Source organism: Gekko japonicus, unplaced genomic scaffold, assembly GCF_001447785.1.
Source record: "Gekko japonicus isolate JY-2015 unplaced genomic scaffold, Gekko_japonicus_V1.1 scaffold3065, whole genome shotgun sequence".
In the NCBI taxonomy this organism is placed as follows: domain Eukaryota; kingdom Metazoa; phylum Chordata; class Lepidosauria; order Squamata; family Gekkonidae; genus Gekko; species Gekko japonicus.
The window spans coordinates 44502-64633 of record NW_015170984.1 but is presented as its reverse complement, the minus strand read 5'-3'; the positions used below and the strand labels follow the sequence as shown (position 1 = coordinate 64633).

Below are 20132 nucleotides of genomic sequence, written 5' to 3'. Positions count from 1 at the left end.
ACAAGGGAAGCCCCATGTAGAGAGCATTACAGTAGTCCAGTCTAACACCTCCCCCCGCCCCCTTCTCCAGCTCCAAGATGGGCATGGGGAAAAGGCTGGGGTCAATTATCTGTGGGTGGAGAAGGTGAGAAAATCTGTGATCCTTTGTGAAGAAAAACCTTAAATTTCTTCCTGCGGCCTGGGCGCGGAAAAGGAGCTGGGATCGTTTGATTTACTAAGCGGCCGTTTCTGTCCCTGCCTTTTGATCAGCTAATGAATGAACACATCCTATCAAGCTGTCATTTTTATGGATTTTTTTTTTTTTTGTGCAAATAAGCCTTTTGAAAAGCAGGGAAATTATTACCCCTTCAGGGAGTTAGATCTTGACCTTGGCCATCAAGTGAAAGCGCAAGCCACAGGATTCAGAGGGGTTTCTTTGACTCCCCCAGCTATGAAATGTCTTTGGCCTTCGGATAATGTCACTCACTCGCCAGAGATTGCAGGGAGGGAGGGAGGGAGGGGAAGGGACTGGCTGTCAGCTGGACTTTGCAAGATGTTCTTTGTAACATAACATAGTAGATGGTTGACAGGAAGTGCAATAGAAATAGAATGCCTTTACTGTTTGTGTGTGTGAGGGCTCAGTGTGTGTTAAAAAAATTAGCAAAACAAAACCCTTTGCAGTGAGACGACAATTGTCAAGAATGTTGTTTCTGTTTGTCTGCCTCAAACATGTCAGTTTTGGAAAATATGCTACGCGCGAAAGAGTCAAGGCATTTTAATTGCTATGTTGTGTGTGTGTGTGTGTAAACTGTTGTCAGATTGCAGCTGATTTATGGTGACCCCTCGTGGGGTTTTCAAGACAAGAGAGGTTCAGAGGTGGTTTGCTATTGTCTTCTTCTGAGTAGTGATCCTGGACTTCCTCAGTGAACACCCATCCAAGGACCAGCTAGGCCTGACTAGAGATGGTGAAGGCCCGAAAAAAACCCGGAAAAATTCGGGGGGTGGGGGGTGGAACGGTTTTTTCCCTGAAGCCTTTTTTGGGTTTTTTTCCGAAAAATTGAGAAAATAAAATAAAATAAATTGATTATGGAACGTTTTATTTTAACATGATGAATAACATATTTTAAGACAAGGTGTTCAAATATTTCCAAAATCATTTCTAAAAAAATATGTATGGTATCAGATTGATCTAATTTCTGTGCACTGAGGACAAGCAAGTCCTAGGTTACCAACTGAACTCTCCAATGCAAGAACAGGATGCATTTCTTCCTTTAGGAGGAGCGATTGACACGAGAAAAGGAAAAGGTTTCAGTTTTGTTTTTGCATGTGGGTGGGTATTCTGTTTGTAATAACTGTTTGGATACACTATATTTTTAATAGGCTAGTTGTGATAATTCCAGGCCAAGTAAAAATGTCCAGAGTCATATTTTATGTTCCTAAAGTAACAGAATGACTTTCAATGTGGAAAAGAAAAAAGAAGTGCTAATGTAGCTTCCCCCCCCCCAAATTTTTCCAAAAATTTCCATTTTTTCCCAAAAAAACTTTGGGGGGGGGGGACGGGTGTTTTTCCAAGCTTCAAAATTTCTGGAAATTTTACATCTCTAGGCCTGACCCTGTTTAGCTGTGGAGATCTGATGATGAGATCGGGCTAGCCTCAGCCATCCAGGTCAGGGCAATAGCTATGTTATTCCTACAGTATAAAAAACACAACGTGGAAAATCAGTACCATGTATTTGGATCCGCTAGTGGTGATGACAGTGGGTGTAAGCTTTTGAATGACACAGAACTCTTAGTCGAACTGAATGTTCGTGAATCTGAGGGGGGGGGGAGGTTTCAGCACTAAGGGCTGGTTTTTAATATTGACATTGCAGATGTACACCTTGGTGTCTCCCAGCAAACGCTATAAAATGCGAAGGGGCGATGGCTCCTCTTAAGGGGGAGCGCATCCCAGAGAACCGTGGGCCGCGGTCTCTGTGGCATGCGTTCTCCTGCAAGCGAACAGACATGTGTCTCCCTTGCCAATTTTAAACTGATGATCACTACAGTAAACACTGGAGCTCTCGGGTGCAAACGTCTCTGCCATATAAAGTGTGAACTGACCTTTAATTATGCCGCTAAACAAGCATGCCAGTCCAGTTTCAACCTATGCAAATGCTCCAAGGCCCTGAGCTGTCAAGGAAATGTAGACGTTCCCTCTGGAATGTACATATAGCACTGATGGTGATCTGCTGATGTACAAATCTCCAAAAGGCAGCCTGGTACATCTCTCAGACTTGATTCGCGCTTAGAGTCCAGGGGAACCTTTAAGACCCACAAAGGTTTATTCAAGGCATAAGCTTTTGTGTGCTTCTCTCAAATACATTGGAGTGGAAGGTAGAGTTCAGACTTATAGACAGAAGCTGAACAGCAAATTAACCTGTGACATGAAGCTGTTTTAAGATATGCAAAGACAAAACTAGATAACAAGGCAAGGTTATAAGGTCAACAGCAGTGTTCCCTCTAAGCTGAGTGAGTGTGAGCTAGCTCACGGTCTTTTAGCTTCCGGCTCACACGTTTTTGCCTTAGCTCAGGAAGGAGGGCTCCAGAGCAAACTAATTCATGCAGTAGCCAGATGGCTCGCTCACAAAATTAAGGCCAGTAGCTCACAAAGTAGAATTTTTTGCTCACAAGACTCCACAGCTTAGAGGGAGAATTGGTCAACAGCTGTTTTGATTTAATTAAGGGGGGGAGGACAGCAAAGCAAGAAATATGTCAAAAATTGGGGATAAATGTGTAAAGGCATCTTTTCTAATTGTGGGATGCAAACTGAGACTCATGCTTGACTTTAAAAAAAAAATTGTGTTTGTAGCCACATGAGCCTCTTTTCCCAGAACAGTAAAACCAAGCTTTTGTAGCAATAACCTCAAGATAAGAAGTTTCGCCAACTACACCGGTTCCTGCTGGGGGAGCCTGAGATCTTGCAACCCCAAAAGGATATTGTGACCTCCCCTGTATATGTGGTCGAGCAGCGATTTATGGATAGGTAATTAAGTGTGCTCAACAGAAGTGTGTTAAAAGAGAATACTCTGTTTTATTTTATCCCCCCCCCCCTTTCTTTCTCTTGCACTTTCACCAAGTGAGAAATCTGTCTTTCGGCTCCGCTGGAACACGGGGACTTGTATTTTTGTTGGTTTCCTGGCTTGCATCCAGCCAGCGTTGTTCAAATTCAGAGCGGTCCCAGCTATGCTGTTATGTGTTTACAGCCGTTTCCATTGGGGAGCCACCATGTGGTCGCCGTGCAGCCCTGGAGAGCATGTTTGCTATGCGGAGGGGGTTTTTTTGGACGCCTGCCGCCTTGTGCTGTTCTAGTCAGTTCGTAGAAAGCGGCGAGGATTCCAGCTCTGGAAAGCAAACTGTTACATACTTTTCGGAAACCTCCGCAGAGAACGGGGGGATGATTGGGCTTTCGTGGGGGAGACCCGGGAGGCCCTTCTGGAATGCCGGAACGACAGGGCGACCATTTTGTAAAGCGATACCATGCCTACCTATGGCCTTATTAAGCATTCTAGGTGTATTTCTGCGTACAAGAAGGCGACTGGGTTTTGCCTGGAAGGGACTCCCTTCATATCTCCTAAGCCTGTCTGTGAGCAAAGATGGCAATGGCCAATATGGATTCAGGTTTCTTCACACACACACACACACACACAGACACAAACCGGATCTCTGATACATGCTTTGGAAGTGGGTCCTTAAGGCAGGATCTAGAAGAATTGGGTTCTTAGTCAGGGGTCGTTTCCTGCAGGAGCGCACAGGAGCGGAGCTCCGGCAGTAAAGAGCCCAGGGGGCGGGCACATGCAACAAGCTCCACCCCCTGCTCCCAGCAGCCCTCAGTCAGAGCAAGAAGCAGCCAGGTAAGCTGCAGAGCCCCCCCCTGGTCCCCCGGTCCAAAACAGTCCAGTGGCCCCCTTAAGACCAAGTTTTATTCAGGTACAAGCACTCCCTCTTCTGTGAGGGCAGATCTGCATGTGTGTCCCCCCCCCCCAATAGCTAGCAATCCAAAACAGTCCAATGGAGCCTGAGCGGTGGGTGTTGCCTTCTGACACACTTCCGGTGAGGTCAGGGTGTGTAGCATATGCAAATAAGTTATGCCAATGAGCTCCTGCACCTCTTTTTTTACGAAATGAGCCCTGTTCTTAGTGACCCCTACGTCCAGCATCTGAGGTTGACGACTTGCAGGAATTACAGCCGGTCTCCAGACAGGAGCAATTGGTTGCCCTGGAGAAAATGACCGCCTTGTAAGGTGGACGCCTGTGGAATTATATCCTGCTGTGGTCCCACCCCTCCCCAAGCTCTGCCTTCCATAGGCTCTGCCCCAAAATCTCCAGGACCTTCCCAACACAGAGTTGTCAAACCCTGCCCAGCACCTCTTGAGCAGTGGTTTGATTCACCACATTTCTCTGTCCAGCATGAAAACCTTGATCTTTGCATGCCTGGCCAGATCTGGGGTGTGGCAAACCTGGACATTCACCGAGGGCCCAAGTTCAGCAACGGGAGGTCCCGCCACACAGTTGCGCTGTCGTTCATTTTTGCTCAGAGCCAGTGTTCCCTGTAAGCTGAGTGAGTGCGAGCCAGCTCACCGTTTTTCAGCCTCCGGCTCACAGATTTTTGTCTTAGCTCCGGAAGGGATGGGGCTCCAGAGCAAGCTAATTTATGGAGTAGTCAGATCGCTCGCTGACAACTTTAATGCCAGTCGCTCACAAAGTAGAATCTTTGCTCACAGGACCCCACAGCTTAGAAGGGAGCATTGCGAACATCCAGGCAGGACTGAAGGAACCTGAGAGGATTCTCCATGTGCCCACATTGTCTCTTTCTAGTTACGGTGGTCCTCTGAGACTGTTCTGTTTGTGGGTACATGTGGGTGGGGACATTTCACTGATGTATTGTGTGCTCATGAACACTATCCCGGTGGTAATGCAATTTCCCACCCCTTCTTTCAGTTGACATGGATGATGAAGATGGCCGATGCTTGCTAGATGTAATTTGGTAAGTAAGTGCTCTCCCTGTGAATTGTATTTTCTCCAGTATTAAGTGTTGCCCTTTTATCCGTGCTCGGCTCAAAGTCTTGGAATCGCTCTAAAAGGCCCCCCGTCCCTGAAACTTCCGTGCTTGCCATAGTGAACCTTGGCTTGTATGGAATATTATAAGCAGCCTTTAGCTTTTGCTTTACTTTTGTGGTACTGAGGCCTGGAACCAAAGGCTTTCTGCTTCTATCCAGCAATAGGAGAAGGATAGAGCCTATTACGAAACTGTTGATGAAAGTAAGTTAAGCCTTGGGCAGTTTTTTCACCAGGATCAGGGAAAAGGCTTAGATAATATTTAGCGCTAAACTATCAGACCCGTGGGGTTTTTAAAATCTCTTCTGAAGAGTACAAAGACAAACTTTTGTCACTGACTTTGTGATCGAGACTGTGCATGGAAGGAAAAATAATTTTTTGGTGATGGAAGAAACCAAACGAAAAAAAATACCACCATGAGCCTTGGTTTTTCCAACCTCCAGGTGGGCATACAAAAATATATATCACTGTGTACAATAAATATATGTTTATGGTAAAACAGTTTTACTGACAGTTACTGACAAGGTGCTGTCTGAATGTAGACCTGCACTTGATGTATTGTTTGGGTGAAACATATTTTTCTCTGTGTATTGTTTGCGTGAAATATATTTTTGATAGTATTTGACACCAATATTTAGACAACAGTATTGAAAAACATAAAAAGAAAAAGAATAAAGCATAAAATTGTTTTACCGTAAACATATATTTATTGTACACAGTGATATATATATATATATATATTTGTATGTCTTCCTAACACTGTGACCCTCAGTTTTTGTATTAACCTCTCCAGGTGGGGCCAAACACAACATCTGTGACAAAATTAACGAAGAGTCAGTAAAGATATGTGTGCAAAATCATTTACTGTAGTAATTCTGTAGAAAATTCTCTTCTATTATCACTCACACGCAACGAATACTGCGCAATATCAACAAATCCGTTTCACAAGGATTGCTTTATCTGAGCGTGCAGCAATCACAATTCTTATCCATTTCTACTTATCCACTCTTGAAGGAAACATCCTATGTTGACTTTCTAATAACAGAACCCAAGGTCTTCACAATGTATTAGCTGGATTCAACCTCTAATAACAGAACCCAAGGTCTTCACAATGTATTAGTTGGATTCAACCTCCAGGTGGGGCCTGGAGATTTCCCAGAATTGCAACTGATCTTCAGACTACGGAGATCAGTTCCCCTGGAGGAAATGGCTGTTGTTGTTGTTTTTTTTTGGGGGGGGGCTCCAAGGCATTATACCTTACTGAGGTCCCTCCCCCCCAGACTCCACCTTTCACAGGCCCCACCCCCAAAATCTCCAGGTATTTCCCAACCCAGATCTGGCAACCCTACAGAGTCCCCAAAAAGGGCAACAAAGCACTGAATTGGTTAAATATGTACACGGGAGGGAGAATTTTTAGAAGCCCACAAAACTATACTATAAAATATTTTGTCCCCCCTCCCAGTCCAGCTGAAGTTGGCTGCGATCTGATTCCCACCAAAAGCTATGAGGTTTAATTTAGTCACGGCCAACCTCTCCCATCACTTTCAGTGTCTCCCTACTTTTGATGTCGAAAGGTTGCAGATCCAGAAGAGTAATTTACACCGAAGTGTAGATTAAAACGACTCTGCTTTTCTTTATTCCTGCCAGCAAACAAAATTGCCGTCGGAGGCTGCATTTGCTACAAGTTCATTTACAACATTTTCATGCTGTTCACATCGGAAATGCAAAGGGTCTGAAGAACCCACCTTTTTCTTTTCCGGGGGTCAGCTCATTCAAAGAAGCAGGGAAGGAGGTTCTTTTTCTTCTACCGCTTTAGGGTGGCACGGGAAACAGGATCTGGCATTTTTCATGACACTGTTTTCGGCAGCCCTGACAGCGCACCAAACTTGTGCGGCTACTTTGCGTACCCAGGAGGCTGTTGGTCTTCGTCGAAGAGTAGTCCTCCGCCCCCCCCATGCCGTGTCAACAAACCGAGGCAACCCTGTGAGGAAATCTTGAATGTCACAAGACCTCCAAAACAAAGAAAACAGACCTCCCAGTGCAAGGACTACAAAGAAGCGTCAAACTGGGGAAGAACAGAATGGTGAACCCACTCAAGCACTCAGCTATGTAAGCAAATACAGTCACTTTTATACTCAGGTACTATACCAAAAACATACAAAATTACATACAAGGCATAATAGCCAAAACTGTACAATAGCTCAGTGATATATAATAGAACAATACAAGTTATAATGCTGATAGCCGAAGAACAATCATTAGAACCTAGACTCCCTAGGCTTTGAAGCTCAGTGTCATACAGACAGGTCCAATATGAGAAATCTTCATGGGAATTGAGGGCAAGTCCCAACATTAACTGTAGCAACCCTTGAGAAGAGGTGCCTTTAGAAATCAGAAAGGTGCAATTGCAAACCAAGATAAATCATAACACAGTATAAGTTGATTTGCTTCTGATGAAGTCTTGATACGAAACCAAGCTTTGTAATGATTGTTCCACTGCTATTATGACTGTTCTACTGCTATTAGCATTATGACAAGAAGCAGGACCCGCAATACTTGCGGGGGGGGAGTATTCCTAAATGTCTCCGCAGGTAAGCCTTCTCCCCCACCCCCTGGGTCCCAGCAGCAAGGCCTGAGAGCCTCCCAGCCGCCGGGCCCGCTACAGAGTTCCCAGAGCGTTCTCTGCGCATGCTCAGGGAACGCTCTTTTACTTTTTGGGAGGATTTAAATATCCCCCGTATATTTTTTTCAAGTTTTCAGATTTTTCTGCACACCTGGGGACTGCTCCAAGTGTGCAGGGAAATCTCTCTGCCCCCCAAGTGCCCCCGATGTGCGGATTTAGATATCCGCACTGAGGGGACAACTTGGCTATTAGATATATAGATTGTTCCACTGCTATTATGACTGTTCTACTGCTATTAGCATTATAACTTGTAGGTTCTAATGATTGTCCTTCGGCTATCAGCATTATAACTTGTATTGTTCTATTATATATCACTGAGCTATTGTACAGTTTTGGCTATTATGCCTTGTATGTAATTTTGTATGTTTTTGGTATTAGTACCTGAGTATAAAAGTGACTGTATTTGCTTACATAGCTGAGTGCTTGAGTGGGTTCACCATTCTGTTCTTCCCCAGTTTGACACTTCTTTGATGTCACAAGACCTCACAGCGTCTTGGTGGCTTTCCGGTTTTTGTTTTTTAACTAGGTAGACAAGCAACTCCGGGTCTGCATCAATACGTTTTTGGATCCCAGTTCGTAACATAGACCTATATAGATGCAATATGTACGTAAAGCTCTCGAACGTAGAATCACACATAGGTGTATGTGTGCGTGAGAAGAGGGAAATAAATAGTAATTCCTCTGTGTGTGTGTCTATTTTGATAAATAAAACATTACTCAACTCTCTGGAAATGGCAAGCTGGTTCTAACAGATAACAAAGGAGCGATTGGATCAGCTTCCCCATTCCCGATAATGGATCACTAACTTCTGTTCTGCTCCTTGCTTTTAAAACTGCAAGCCCTACGGGTCCTCCTTTAAATGATTCCCTGTATTGATTTTTCCCCCCAGTGATCCTCAGGCCCTGAACGATTTTTTACATGGATCCGAAAAGGTGAGCAGTCTGTCTCGTGCGCGTTTTCCTTTTCCGTGCTTAAGTTGATGCATGTTTAATTAACAAATGAAAATGCCTCCTTGAAATGCCTCTGGCTTGTGTGTGTCTAAGCGGAAAGCACTGGCAAGAGAGAAGGGGTGTGTGTGTCGATCCTAGAAGCAGGGAACTGGGAAGAAAGGGGCTCCACCAGTTTGTCCGAGAGAATTCCGTAGGTATGCTCCAGTCTGCAGGCATATCCCCCTCCTTTTTAGAAGCTATCAATGAAAAACTATTTGCTTCTTAATCGGAGTTGGGGGGGGACCCAATTCAACCAGCACAACCGGGAACTGATTATTTTACACCACCACCAAAGGAATCTAGCGCCTAATGAGAGGAAATGACCTGGCCGGTGGATGATGTGACATTTAGTCTCCATTCCCATGTCCTCCTTGACTTCTCGAACACTGTCAACCTTTTAAATTTACATTCACATACAGTAATTATTTTTTTTTAATCTTTTCAATTACAGATTGACAGTGATGATCTCCTGGACAACACAGGAGATGCAGCCAGTGCCTTTTTTGAAGGTGCTGGGGTACGTATATTTCCCCGCCCCCGCAGCGTTTTCAAAACGTGGTTTTATATTCATTCGAGAGACGTAATGTCTTGTCTTTGCACATTCATTGTAGACATTTTTTTAAAAACGTTAATGTTCAGTGCATGGCAAAGGTAGATTGGATGCTAGCTGACATTCCCGGGGTAGAAAGCAGGCATGGTAAGCAGACAATACAGAGGCATAGAAGGGCATTACAGGTGCCCTTAGCACCTGAGATCTCCCCCCTCCCTCTGAAAACGGTTAAGATGCTGGAAAGGGACGTGAACAAACTGGGAAGGGAAAGTATAAATCTACAAATGAAAAAGTGGAACTCTCCCAAAAAACATTTTCCCCAAAGAGAAGTAATGGTGTTAACAGAAATATATTAAATATACTGAATATATAAACACAGAGAACACTTCAAGAAAATGTAATGTAATGCATATCATAAAATCTCACAAAGCACGGAAAGATAATCCTTAAAGAAACACAATCCTAAATAGTATACAACACAAGCCCTCCAAGGGACAGTATCAGTCCATAGGAGAAAAAAAAAATACCGTCCAGTATACCCCAACTCTTTTTGCCTGCTAGGTTTGACACCATTGGTTTAAGAACATAAGAACATAAGAGATGCCAATGTTGGATTAGGCCAAAGGCCCATTCAGTCCAACACTCTGTATCACACAGTGGCCAGAAATACCAGTGCCATCAGGAGGTCCACCAGTGGGGCCAGGATATTAGAAGCCCTCCCACTGTTGACCCCCCCAAGCACCAAGATGACAGAGCATCACTTGCCCCAGAGTCCCTATCTATACCTTGTGGCTAATAGCCACTGATGGACCTCTGCTCCATATGCTTGTGAATTTGTTAAGAGGCTTTTGCCTCCGCTTAATAGAAGATAGAATTTTGATTTGTGTATGGTCATTGTAGCTACTTTGACTCATTATACCCTTTGATGAAGGATTTTCTTCGAAGCGGGTCTGAACATCACGTACGATACCGTCGTGGTATACTGGACAGTATTTTTTCTGTGGACTGATATTGCCCCTTGGAAGGCTTATGTTTTGTGGACTATTTAGGATTATTTTTCGTTAAGAATGATCATTCTGTGCTTTGTGAGACTTTATGATGTGCATTACTTTTTCTCGAAGTGTTGTGTGTGTTTATATATTCAGTATATTTAATATATTTCTATGAGGATCATTACTTGTCCTTGAAAAAAAAATTTGGGAGAGTTTTAGTTTTTCATTTGGAAAGGGACATGAAGCAAGGTGACGGCCCTGATTCTGACACTATTATTAAACAGAAACATGTGTGAAGGGAGCATGAAAGTTGCTTTATAAATAGACGGGCAGAGCAAGGGGCCAAATTGGTTGATGCAGTGCTTCGGAAATCTCCACGTTTTCTTTTAATGGTCGGTTGGCATTTTGATCCCTAACAACAACATTCAAGGTGGGACGGAGGGGGAAATCTGCTTTTTAATTTAACCACCTCCACGGGGAAGCTCGAGGTGGAGAGACCAGGGCAGGGAGGGTTCATTCTTTAGGCCCCGATCCATGTCCCGCACAAGCTCCAGCATGTAAGAGCCAGTTTGGTGTAGTGGTTAAGTGCGCAGACTCTAATCTGGGAGAACTGGGTTTGATTCCCCACTCCTCCACTTGCACCTGGCTGGATGACCTTGGGCAAGCCGTAGTTCTGACAAGAGCTGTTCTTGAAAAAGAGCCGTTTCTGTCAAGAGCTCTCTCAGCCCCACCAACCTCACAGGGTGTCTGTTGTGGGAAGGGGGAGGGAAAGGGAGTTTGTAAGCCGCTCTAAGACACCTTTGGGTAGTATAGGGCAGGGTATAAATCCAATCACTTCTCTTCTTCTTCCCCTCCCCACAACAGACACCCAGTGAGGGAGGTAGCGCCGAGGGAGCTCTCTCGAGAGCTGCTCTTACAAGGACAGCTCTGACAGAACTGTGGCTTCTCTCAAGAGCTCTCTCAACCCCACCTACCTCACAGGGTGTCTGTTGTGGGGAGGGGAAGGGAAAGGAGTTTGTAAGCTGCTCTGAGACTCCTTTGGGTAGTGAAGGGCGGGGTATAAATCCCATCTCTTCCTCTTCTAACCTGAAGAGCAGCTTGATTTCAGCCCCAGTTTGCTTGTAGCTGGTGAGGCACAAGATTGGCTGCGCAGGGTATCGGATTTGCACGGCCAGCCCATGTTTATTTTGCATTTTCTGCTCCCTTCCTGTCCTCTTCCAGCCTGGTGTTTTGTTCTGCTCTGTGGGGAAGGGAGCTCCTAATCACAGCAATCAGCTTAGTAAAGCCTCAGAAGTATTTGGGAGAGGTTTTCTTTCAGAGCGAGGTCAAGAACTTCCATTTCTGTGCCCTGGGAACTGTGGCACCTCTGAAGCACCTTCATCTTGTGTGCATGGGGTGAGTGCGTACGCCAGAGGTGTTGGTTGTGAGGTTTGAGAGGAGGCAGGAAATGCCCTCCTCTCTTTGCCCGCCATCAGTAGGATTCGGCATGCGCAGAATAAGATGCATGCGTTGTATTTTAGTGACGTATATTGAGAGAATTAAAACCAATTAAAGAATTCCTATGGAGGGTATATGGAGTTCTTAGAAGAAATCAGAGAAGGTTTTCTGGGGAAGATTAAATAGAGCAATCAGTGTGTGTGTTGGGGGGGGGAATTGTGATGGATCTAGAGAAGTAAAAGAAAATTAGGGATGGTGAGTCCTGGGCCAGATAATGGGTTTAACTGAAGTCATGTCCTAGCCTCCCACCCAGTTTTGGGACCCCTGATATAGAATATGTGAATGTTTCTGAGCATGTCAAGAGTTGCTTCCTGTCTGGGCAACCATACATGTACTATTATGCAGGGGGTTCGACTAGATGACCATGGAGATCCCTTCCAGAGCTATGATTCTATTCTATTCTATTCTATGAAATGGCGTTTTTGTTTCACCAACGGCCACAACCCGTTTTGACCCATTTCACAAAGAGAGGCCATCTCTAGGAGAAGGATGCAGTTCCATGTAGGGATGTGCATTTGGTTCATCCGAACCGAATGCACCCCCGAAAATGGCCCATTCGGACCCCTTTCAGGCTGCTGCAGGCCGATTCAGATTCTTTGATCTGAATCGGCTTGCTGCCGAATTGCTGCCGAAATTCGTAACTGTTTTCCCCACCATAGAGAACAATGGAGGGGATGGGGCAACCTGTTTGAGGGCCCGTAGAATTGGACCCCCTGGTCCAATGTTCTTGGAACTTGGTTGGTATCTTGGGGAGAGGCTCCAGCAGCTACCCTGCGAGTTTGGAGCCTCTCCCTCAAACCCCTTCCCCTCCAGCCCCCAGAATATACCCTATGTTTTCACCATTGACTTCAATGGCCCATAGGATATAATGGGGCTGAAACTGACATTTGGCTGGCGATAGACTCCTGAATAAGCTGGTACTGCTGAAATTGACATGGAGGAGTCTTTATGCCGGCCGAAATTGATTCTGCCCGATTCGGCCAAATCTGAATTGGGCTGAATTTTTTTTGCACACCCCTAGCACGGCATTAACTAAAGTGACAAAGCTGTTGAGCGCAGGGATATCTTAAAAACTCTTCATTTGTTTTCGCTGAAATGCGTAACTTTCGTTTTCCCCGTCTGTCCAATCCTCACCCGTACAGCTGCACGTACAGGAACCCTCCGGCAATCATCTGAACGCCGAACAGAACCAGCCCACGACCAGCGTCGACCTCGACTTCTTGGAAGATGACATCCTGGGTTCGCCCTCGGGGGGCGGGGCCAGCCTGCAGAACTCAGACCAGCCCTGCGACATCCTCCAGCAGAGCTTGCAGGAGGCCAACATCACGGAACAGACTCTGGAGGCCGAGGCGGAGCTGGACCTGGGCTCTTTCCAGCTCCCCACGCTCCAGCCGGTGGTCCACACCGCCTCCGACGGCACCCCGCAGATCTTTTCCAGTGGGGCTGACCTCATTGGGCTGCAGCAGCCGGCGGTCCTCACCCACCAAGCCCTGGTGCAGCAGTCGGTGGGGGCGGACGTGGTCAATAAAGCCATCAGCGTGCAGCCTTTCCTCCAGCAGGTCGGCCTGGGGAACGTCACCATCCAGCCCATCTCCAACCTCCAGGGCCTGCCCAACGGGAGCCCCAGTGGGGCGCTGGGCATCGGGCAGATCCAAGTGGTCGGCCAGCAGGTGATGGCGATCAACCAGCCGGCGCAGCAGATCATCGCGAAGCAAGTTCAGCCTTCCCAGGTGGCCGCCATGCCCGTCGGGAGTTACATCACCCAGACGGCAGCGGAGCAGCAGCAGGTCACCCTCGCCTCGGCCGGGGTGTCCCCCCAGAACGCGGGCCTTGTCATCCAGAAGAACCTCCCAGCGGTGGCCACGACGACGCTGAACGGGAGCTCCATGTTCGGGGGCGTGTCGGCCACGCAGGGCTCCCAGCCGCTCACCGTCACGTCCAATTTAAGCAGCCCGCTGGTGCAGGCCCAGAACGTGATCATCCACCGGACGCCCACGCCGATTCAGCCCAAGCCCGCGGGGGTCCTCCAGCAGAAGGTGTACCAGATCACCCCCAAGCCCTTCGGCCCCAACAACACCACCCTCACCATCCAGAACGAGGCCGCGCTGCAGCAGCAGAAAGCCCAGCAGAACCTGAACTTCATGGCAGGCAAGGCGGGGCAGAACGTGGTGCTGTCCGCCTTCCCGCCGGGGCTGCCGGCCAACATGTTCAAGCAGCCCCCGCCCCAGCAGCAGGCCCTCAGCAAGCCCATGAGCGTCCACTTGCTGAACCAAGGGAGCAGCATCGTCATCCCCGCCCAGCACGTCCCTCAGGCCATGCTGCAGGGGCAGAACCAGTTCCTTCTCCCGGGGCAGCTCGCCGGCACGTCCACGGTCCAGATCCCCCAGCAGCTCTCGGCGCTGCAGGCCAACATGGGGGGCCAGATATTAACCACCTCCCACCCCAGCGGGCAGACCCATATCATTACTAGCCAAGGGCCCGGCGGGCAGCTGATCACCAATCAGGCGCTGCCCGCCCAGATCCTCACCAATCAGAACCTGGCGAGCCAGCTCAACTTGGGGCAGGTGCTGACGTCGCAGAATGCCCACGGCACGGCCCACATCCTTTCCGGGCCTATTCAGCTGCAGCCCGGGCAGGTCGGCCAGCCGACCCTCTTCCAGATGCCCGTCTCTCTGGCCGGCAGCTTGACAACTCAGAGCCAGCCGACGGTCGCGGCCTCCTTGGCCGGCGGCACCCTCAGTCAGACCGGCCAGACTGTCATCCAGGGGGTCACCCTACCAAACCAAGTGGCTATGCTGAACGCCGCCGAGAACCTCAACCAAACCGTGACCATCCAAGCACCCGCCGGCAGCCAGAGCCCTGGCCTCATCCAGCCTCAGTCAGCCTCCAACGCCAGCTTGTTGCCGAGCGGCGACCAGGCCAGCATATTGACCGTCCAGTCCGCCTCCCAGCCCTCTGCTCCTCCCCAGCTCCAGCTGAACGTGCAGCAGCAAACCCCGCCTCCGCCTCAGCAGCCAGCGCAGTTACCTGTGACGGCTCAGCCCAGCCCTAACTTGGTGGCATCGAGTCCAGAAAAGATTATCTTGGGCCAAGCAGCGGCTGGAAGCGTGGTCTCCCAGGATTCCATGCAGCTGTTCCTGCAACAGGCAAGTGAAGCGGGTTTTCTAGGAGGCTGGTTAGTCTTGCGAGTGCAATTGCTTCTGTCTGTCGTGAAGACCGCAGAAAGCGCGATTTGGTTTCGGAACAACAATTATGTTGCCCTTTCCCCCGTCACGGCTCAGGTGAGGTGTCACCTGACGCTGCCACCACTCTGGTTCCAGGCTCCCTTGAGAAGGCCCAGAGCACCCTCCCAAAACCTTCTGACCTTCCTTTTGGCCGAATAACAGGCGTGAGGACCAGGCAGAGTGAAACAAGGAAAAGGTTTATTTTATAGGAGGTCAAACAACAAGGTGCAGGAATAATAACAGTAAGTGGGTAAAAAGAAAAGAAATCAAATGCCCTAACGCGTCTAAATATATACTGTCCCTAGCTCACTATTCCAAGTGACACTAGACTACTCACCCTTCCCTCCAGATGAGGGTCTCGCCCCTGCAGCAGCCCTCTTGGAAGAAAGAACAGCTTCTGCTCTGGCACCAGCCCTTTTGTTCCCCAGCCCTCTTCTTCCCTATTGGTCAATTTTGGCTTCAAAACCTCTCAGGGGCTTCTGGGAGTTGTAGGCCCAGCCTCACCTACTGCTAGCCAGGCTCCCTGGGCCCAGTAGGCCTCTGGTGGCACAGCCCAGATCATGACACTCCCCTCTTCGGATGGATGGTTATAAAGGCGGTTGTGAAGCCGTAGTCATCCTTTCTTTAATTTAATTTTTCTGAGATCTAGGCCTTCGTAATGACAGCCGACATTATTTCTCTTAAGTAGCTGCCAGGTGCATTGATTTGTTAAGGAGAAGCATTAATTAATACCGTGCCGCCTTTTTTAAAGTGAGTTTCTCGTCATCAAGAGAAAACCTTTCAACTGTCTGTTAAAACAGTGACAGCTCGGATAGTTTTTCAAGGGGAGAATTCGGATGCACTTGCGCAACTCAGTGGTCACAAGACTCCACTGCTCAGAGGGAGCACCGGTCAGATCTGCAGGGTTTGCTGTTCGCAGAAAGGCAGAGGAGCGCTTGACCGTTGGGGCTTCTCCGTTTGTGTGTGGCACCCAGCAGAGGGCGTAAGGACTGATCTGTGACTAGAAACCTCACTATTCAGAGGGCCTCAGGACTCTTTGAGGGGGAGGTACACGTCCCGCAACTTTCCTTTACAGCGACTTTCATATATTACGAAAGAGCATCCTTGAATGTTGGACCTAAAAGAGGGAAGAAAATAAAATTCCATTTAAGACTCCATATGAAGGGTGACCCCCCCCTACTCAGGTTGCCAGCTTCCAGGTGGGCCCTGGAGATCTTCCAGTATCACAACTCATCTCCAGACGACAGAGACCCAGTTCCCCTGCAGCAAATGGTAGCTTTGCCAGGTGGACATTGTGGCATTATACCAGTGTTCCCTCCAGGGCTTTTTTGGTAGAAAAAGCCCAGCAGGAACTCATTCACATAATAAGCCACACCCAACAGCAGAAGCTCATTCGCCTATTAGGCCACACCCTGACAGCACAGCTCGTTAGCATATTAGGCCACACCTCCATGCCTTTCCTCGGCTTGCCCGGGCGCCCCGCGGCTGTGGGGAGCCCGGGCAAGCCCCCCTTGAAGGGAAGGGAAGGCACATTGAGGCACATTGAGGCACTGAGTCGCCGGGGGGGAGTGTTGCTCTCCAGGCCTTCCCTCTGTAGCCACGCATGCGCAGAGGTTTTGGCTGTAGTGGGAGTGGCCAACTCCAAAGCCAGCCGGAACTCCGTTCCTGTGCGCTCCTGCCCCAAAATAGCCCTGGTTCCCTCTGAGCTAAGTTAGTGCGAGCCAGCTCACAGTTTTTTAGCCTTGGGCTCACGCATTTCTGCCTCTGCTCAGGGAGGAGGGCTCCAGGGCAAACTCCATTTACACAGCGGCCAAATCTCCCGCTCACGACTTCAATGCCAGTCCGCTCGCAAAGGAGGAGTTTTGCTCACAACACAGCTTCGGAGGGAGCCTTGCATTATACCCTGCCAATGTCCCTCCCCTCCCAAAACCCTGCCCCCCACTCTCCGGCTCCATCCATCCCTCCCAAATCTCTGAGAGTTTTCCACCCTGGAGTTGGCAACCCTACCATGTGCCATTTGCGGGAGGCAGATGACAGGAGGAAAGGCTCTGAGGAGTGAGATTCTGGACGTCCTTTCCGAGGCTACGTCTGTGATGAGAAGCTTTTGGCACTGGGCGGGGGGGCTGCACAGACTGCTTGCTCGAGAGGAAAAGCAGCCTTGGCAGCAGGTGTGTGTGTGTGGGGGGGGGAAACGGGCAGTCGACACCGATGTGGTCCATGCTTAAATCTCTTGGAAATTTCAGAAGGATCGGAGCCAGCAGCAGCAGCAGTTTTATTCGCCAGCTCTGAAAATGCAGCCGGAGAGCGGTCTGGCCGAGTCCGCCGTGCCCCCCCACCTGCCAATGCCTCTGCCCATCTACAGCATAGCCGCCACCGCCCTCAGCACCACCAGCAGTGTCCCGGCCTCAGTGATAGTGAACAGCAGTGTAGGCGCGGTCCCGCAGCTGCCTACCAGCCGAGAGCTCAGCCAGAGCCGCAACACGCCACCGGCGGATTCCAAAGTGCCTCAGTTCTCCGCCGGCCCTTCCCAGCAGGCACTGGCTTGCCAGGTAGCACCTTGCCCCCACCCCACCCTTTGCAAAACCCCCACGGCCCCCCTCGCTTCGGCCTGTCCCCCCCCCCTCGCTCGCTCCCTCCTGTCTAACACTCAAGTCTTCCCTTCAGCTTCTCTGCTTCCTCCTGCACGCTCTCTGTGCAGAAACACAAAGGAGAGATAATTAGCATCTCGTTTAGGTTTCCCGGCTTGCATTCTTCCACACTTCAAAACAAAGGCTAGGCTTGGGTGTTGGTGGGAGACATGATCTCTCCAACGGTGTTAGAAGTCTCCCCCTTGTGGTCCGTGACGAACAGTACAAGAGAGGAAGAGGGGGGGGGGGGGGGACCTTGGGGCCTTTCTTGGTGCCTTTTTGCCTCCTGGCTAGCAACGAAGAAGAACACTGACACTCACACGCAGGGCTGCCAGCAGTGTTCCCTCTAAGCTGAGTCAGTGTGAGCCAGCTCATGGTTTTTTAGCCTCCAGCTCACACGTTTTTGTCTCCCCTCAGGAAGGAGGGCTCCAGAGCAAACTGATTTATGCAGCAGCCAAATCGCTGGCTCACAACTTTCATGCCGGCAGCTCACAAAATAGAATTTTTGCTCACAAGACTCCACAGCTTAAGAGGGCGCATTGGTTGCCAACTTGCCAGTTCGGTTTAGTTTTGCCAGTTTTGTTTGTTTTTCCCCCAGACAGCATCTTTAGCAGTAAACTGATATGCAGAAATTAAGCAAGTGAAGCTTTTTTCCTGGCATGGAGATTAAGTGACGGGAAAACTCCAGTTTGCCAAATTCCCATGTGTCAGACTAAGGACAGCAGCCTAGGCTCAGGCGTGAGGCCCTCCATCATAGAAGGTGGCGCGCAGGGGGGGGGGCGACAACCAAGAGAACCTACTCACTAGCTAGTGCATGGATTAACCCCTTTAAATCAGTGTTCCCTCTAAGCTGAGTTAGTGTGAGCGAGCTCACAGTTTTTTAGCCTCCAGCTAACAGGTTTTTGTCTCAGCTAAGGAAGGAGAGCTCCGAAGCAAACTGATTTATGCAGTAGCCAAATCGCTCGCTCACAAAGTAGAGTTTTTGCTCACAAGACTCCACAGCTTAGAGGAAGCATTGGTCCAGACCAGTTTTCCCTCTAAGCGGAGTTAGTGTGAGCCAGCTCTCAGTATTTTAGCCTCCGGCTCACACATTTTTGGCTTAGCTCAGGAAGGATGGCTCCAGGGCAAACTAAACTTATGCAGTAGCCAAATCGTTCACTCACAAATTTAATGCCAGCAGCTCACAAAGTGGAATTTTTGCTCACAAGACTCCACGGCTTAGAAGGGAGCATTGCTTTAGATGCCGGTACAGTTTCATGAGGCAGGCAGCTTGTCCCCCATACTCAGAGCTGCAGATTTCAGGGAGAAACAGAGATGTTCCCAAATGTCACACTGAGATATAAAAATAGCAGAGCACTTTATTTTCTGTGAAGCTAGAGCAGAAAGAAAGAAAGAAAGAAAGAAAGAAAGAAAGAAAGAAAGAAAGAAAGAAAGAAAGAAAGAAAGAAAGAAAGAAAGAAAGAAAGGCAAATCAAATTTTTGACACAATCTGTATATAGCTTTGTATAACAGACACAGAAGCACATGGCTTTAGTGCCTTCCCAAAGATAAAAGCAAGAGTCCGGTAACACCTGAAAGACTAACAAAATATGTGCAGGGTAGGAGCTTTTGTGAGCTACTGCTCACTTCTTCAGCAGTGACTCCCGAGATCTCCTCCCCTGCCACATGTTTTGTTAGTCTTCTAGGTGCTCCTGGACTCTTGCTCTTTTCTCCTGCTACAGACAGACCGACACAGCGACCCTCCTCGATCTGTTCCCATAGATAAAGGTTCCCAGGGTTCCCAGGTCGTTTCATCGAACGGTTTGTTTGTTTTTGCCCTCAAGCTGCAGCCAACATATGGAGGCACCCTAGGATTTTTGAGGCCAGAGGCTTCCTTAGTGGCTTCCCCTCCCAAGTGCTAACCAGGGCCGACCCTGCTTAGCAGTCAAGATCTGACGCGATCAGGCTAGCCTGGGCTATTCGGGTCAGAGCGTAGTTAGGTTCCTCCAAAGGCACCTTAACCCCCTGTGCTCCCTGGGCCCTAACTAGAGATGTAAAAGTTCCGGAAATTTTGAAGCTTCCGTTTTTTTCCGGGGGGAAACAGAAGTGTTTATGGAAAAATTGAAAAAAAATGCTACAATAGCACTTCTTTTTTCTTTTCCAGATTGAAAGTAATTCTGTTACTTTAGGAACATAAAATATGACTATGGACATTTTTGCTTGGCATGAAATTATCACAACTAGCCTATTAAAAATATAGTGTATCCAAACCATTATTGCAAACAGAATACCCACCCACATGCAAAAACAAAACTGAGACCTTTTTCTTTTCTTGTGACGACAGCACCTCCTAAAGGAAGAAATGCATCTTGTTCTTGCATTGGAGAGTTCAGTTTGTAACCTAGGACTTGCTTGTCCTCAGCGCACAGAAATTAGATCAATCTGGTACCATACGTATATATTTTAGAAATGATTTGGAAAATATTTGAACACTTTGTCTTAAAATATTTTATTCATCA

The 20132-nt window shown here is 48.4% G+C and overlaps 1 protein-coding gene across 1 annotated transcript in view; it reads left to right on the top strand.

The window, feature by feature from the left end:
• The first annotated feature begins 4960 nt into the window (after positions 1 to 4960).
• Positions 4961 to 20132, top strand: part of GLTSCR1 (glioma tumor suppressor candidate region gene 1) — a 38569-nt gene continuing 23397 nt past the window's right edge. Inside the window, exons 1-5 of the mRNA XM_015418973.1 lie at positions 4961 to 5001; positions 8645 to 8687; positions 9196 to 9261; positions 12926 to 14929; positions 17251 to 17556. Of these exons, the coding sequence (XP_015274459.1) occupies positions 4961 to 5001; positions 8645 to 8687; positions 9196 to 9261; positions 12926 to 14929; positions 17251 to 17556 (2460 nt within the window). The remainder of the gene's footprint in view (positions 5002 to 8644; positions 8688 to 9195; positions 9262 to 12925; positions 14930 to 17250; positions 17557 to 20132) is intronic.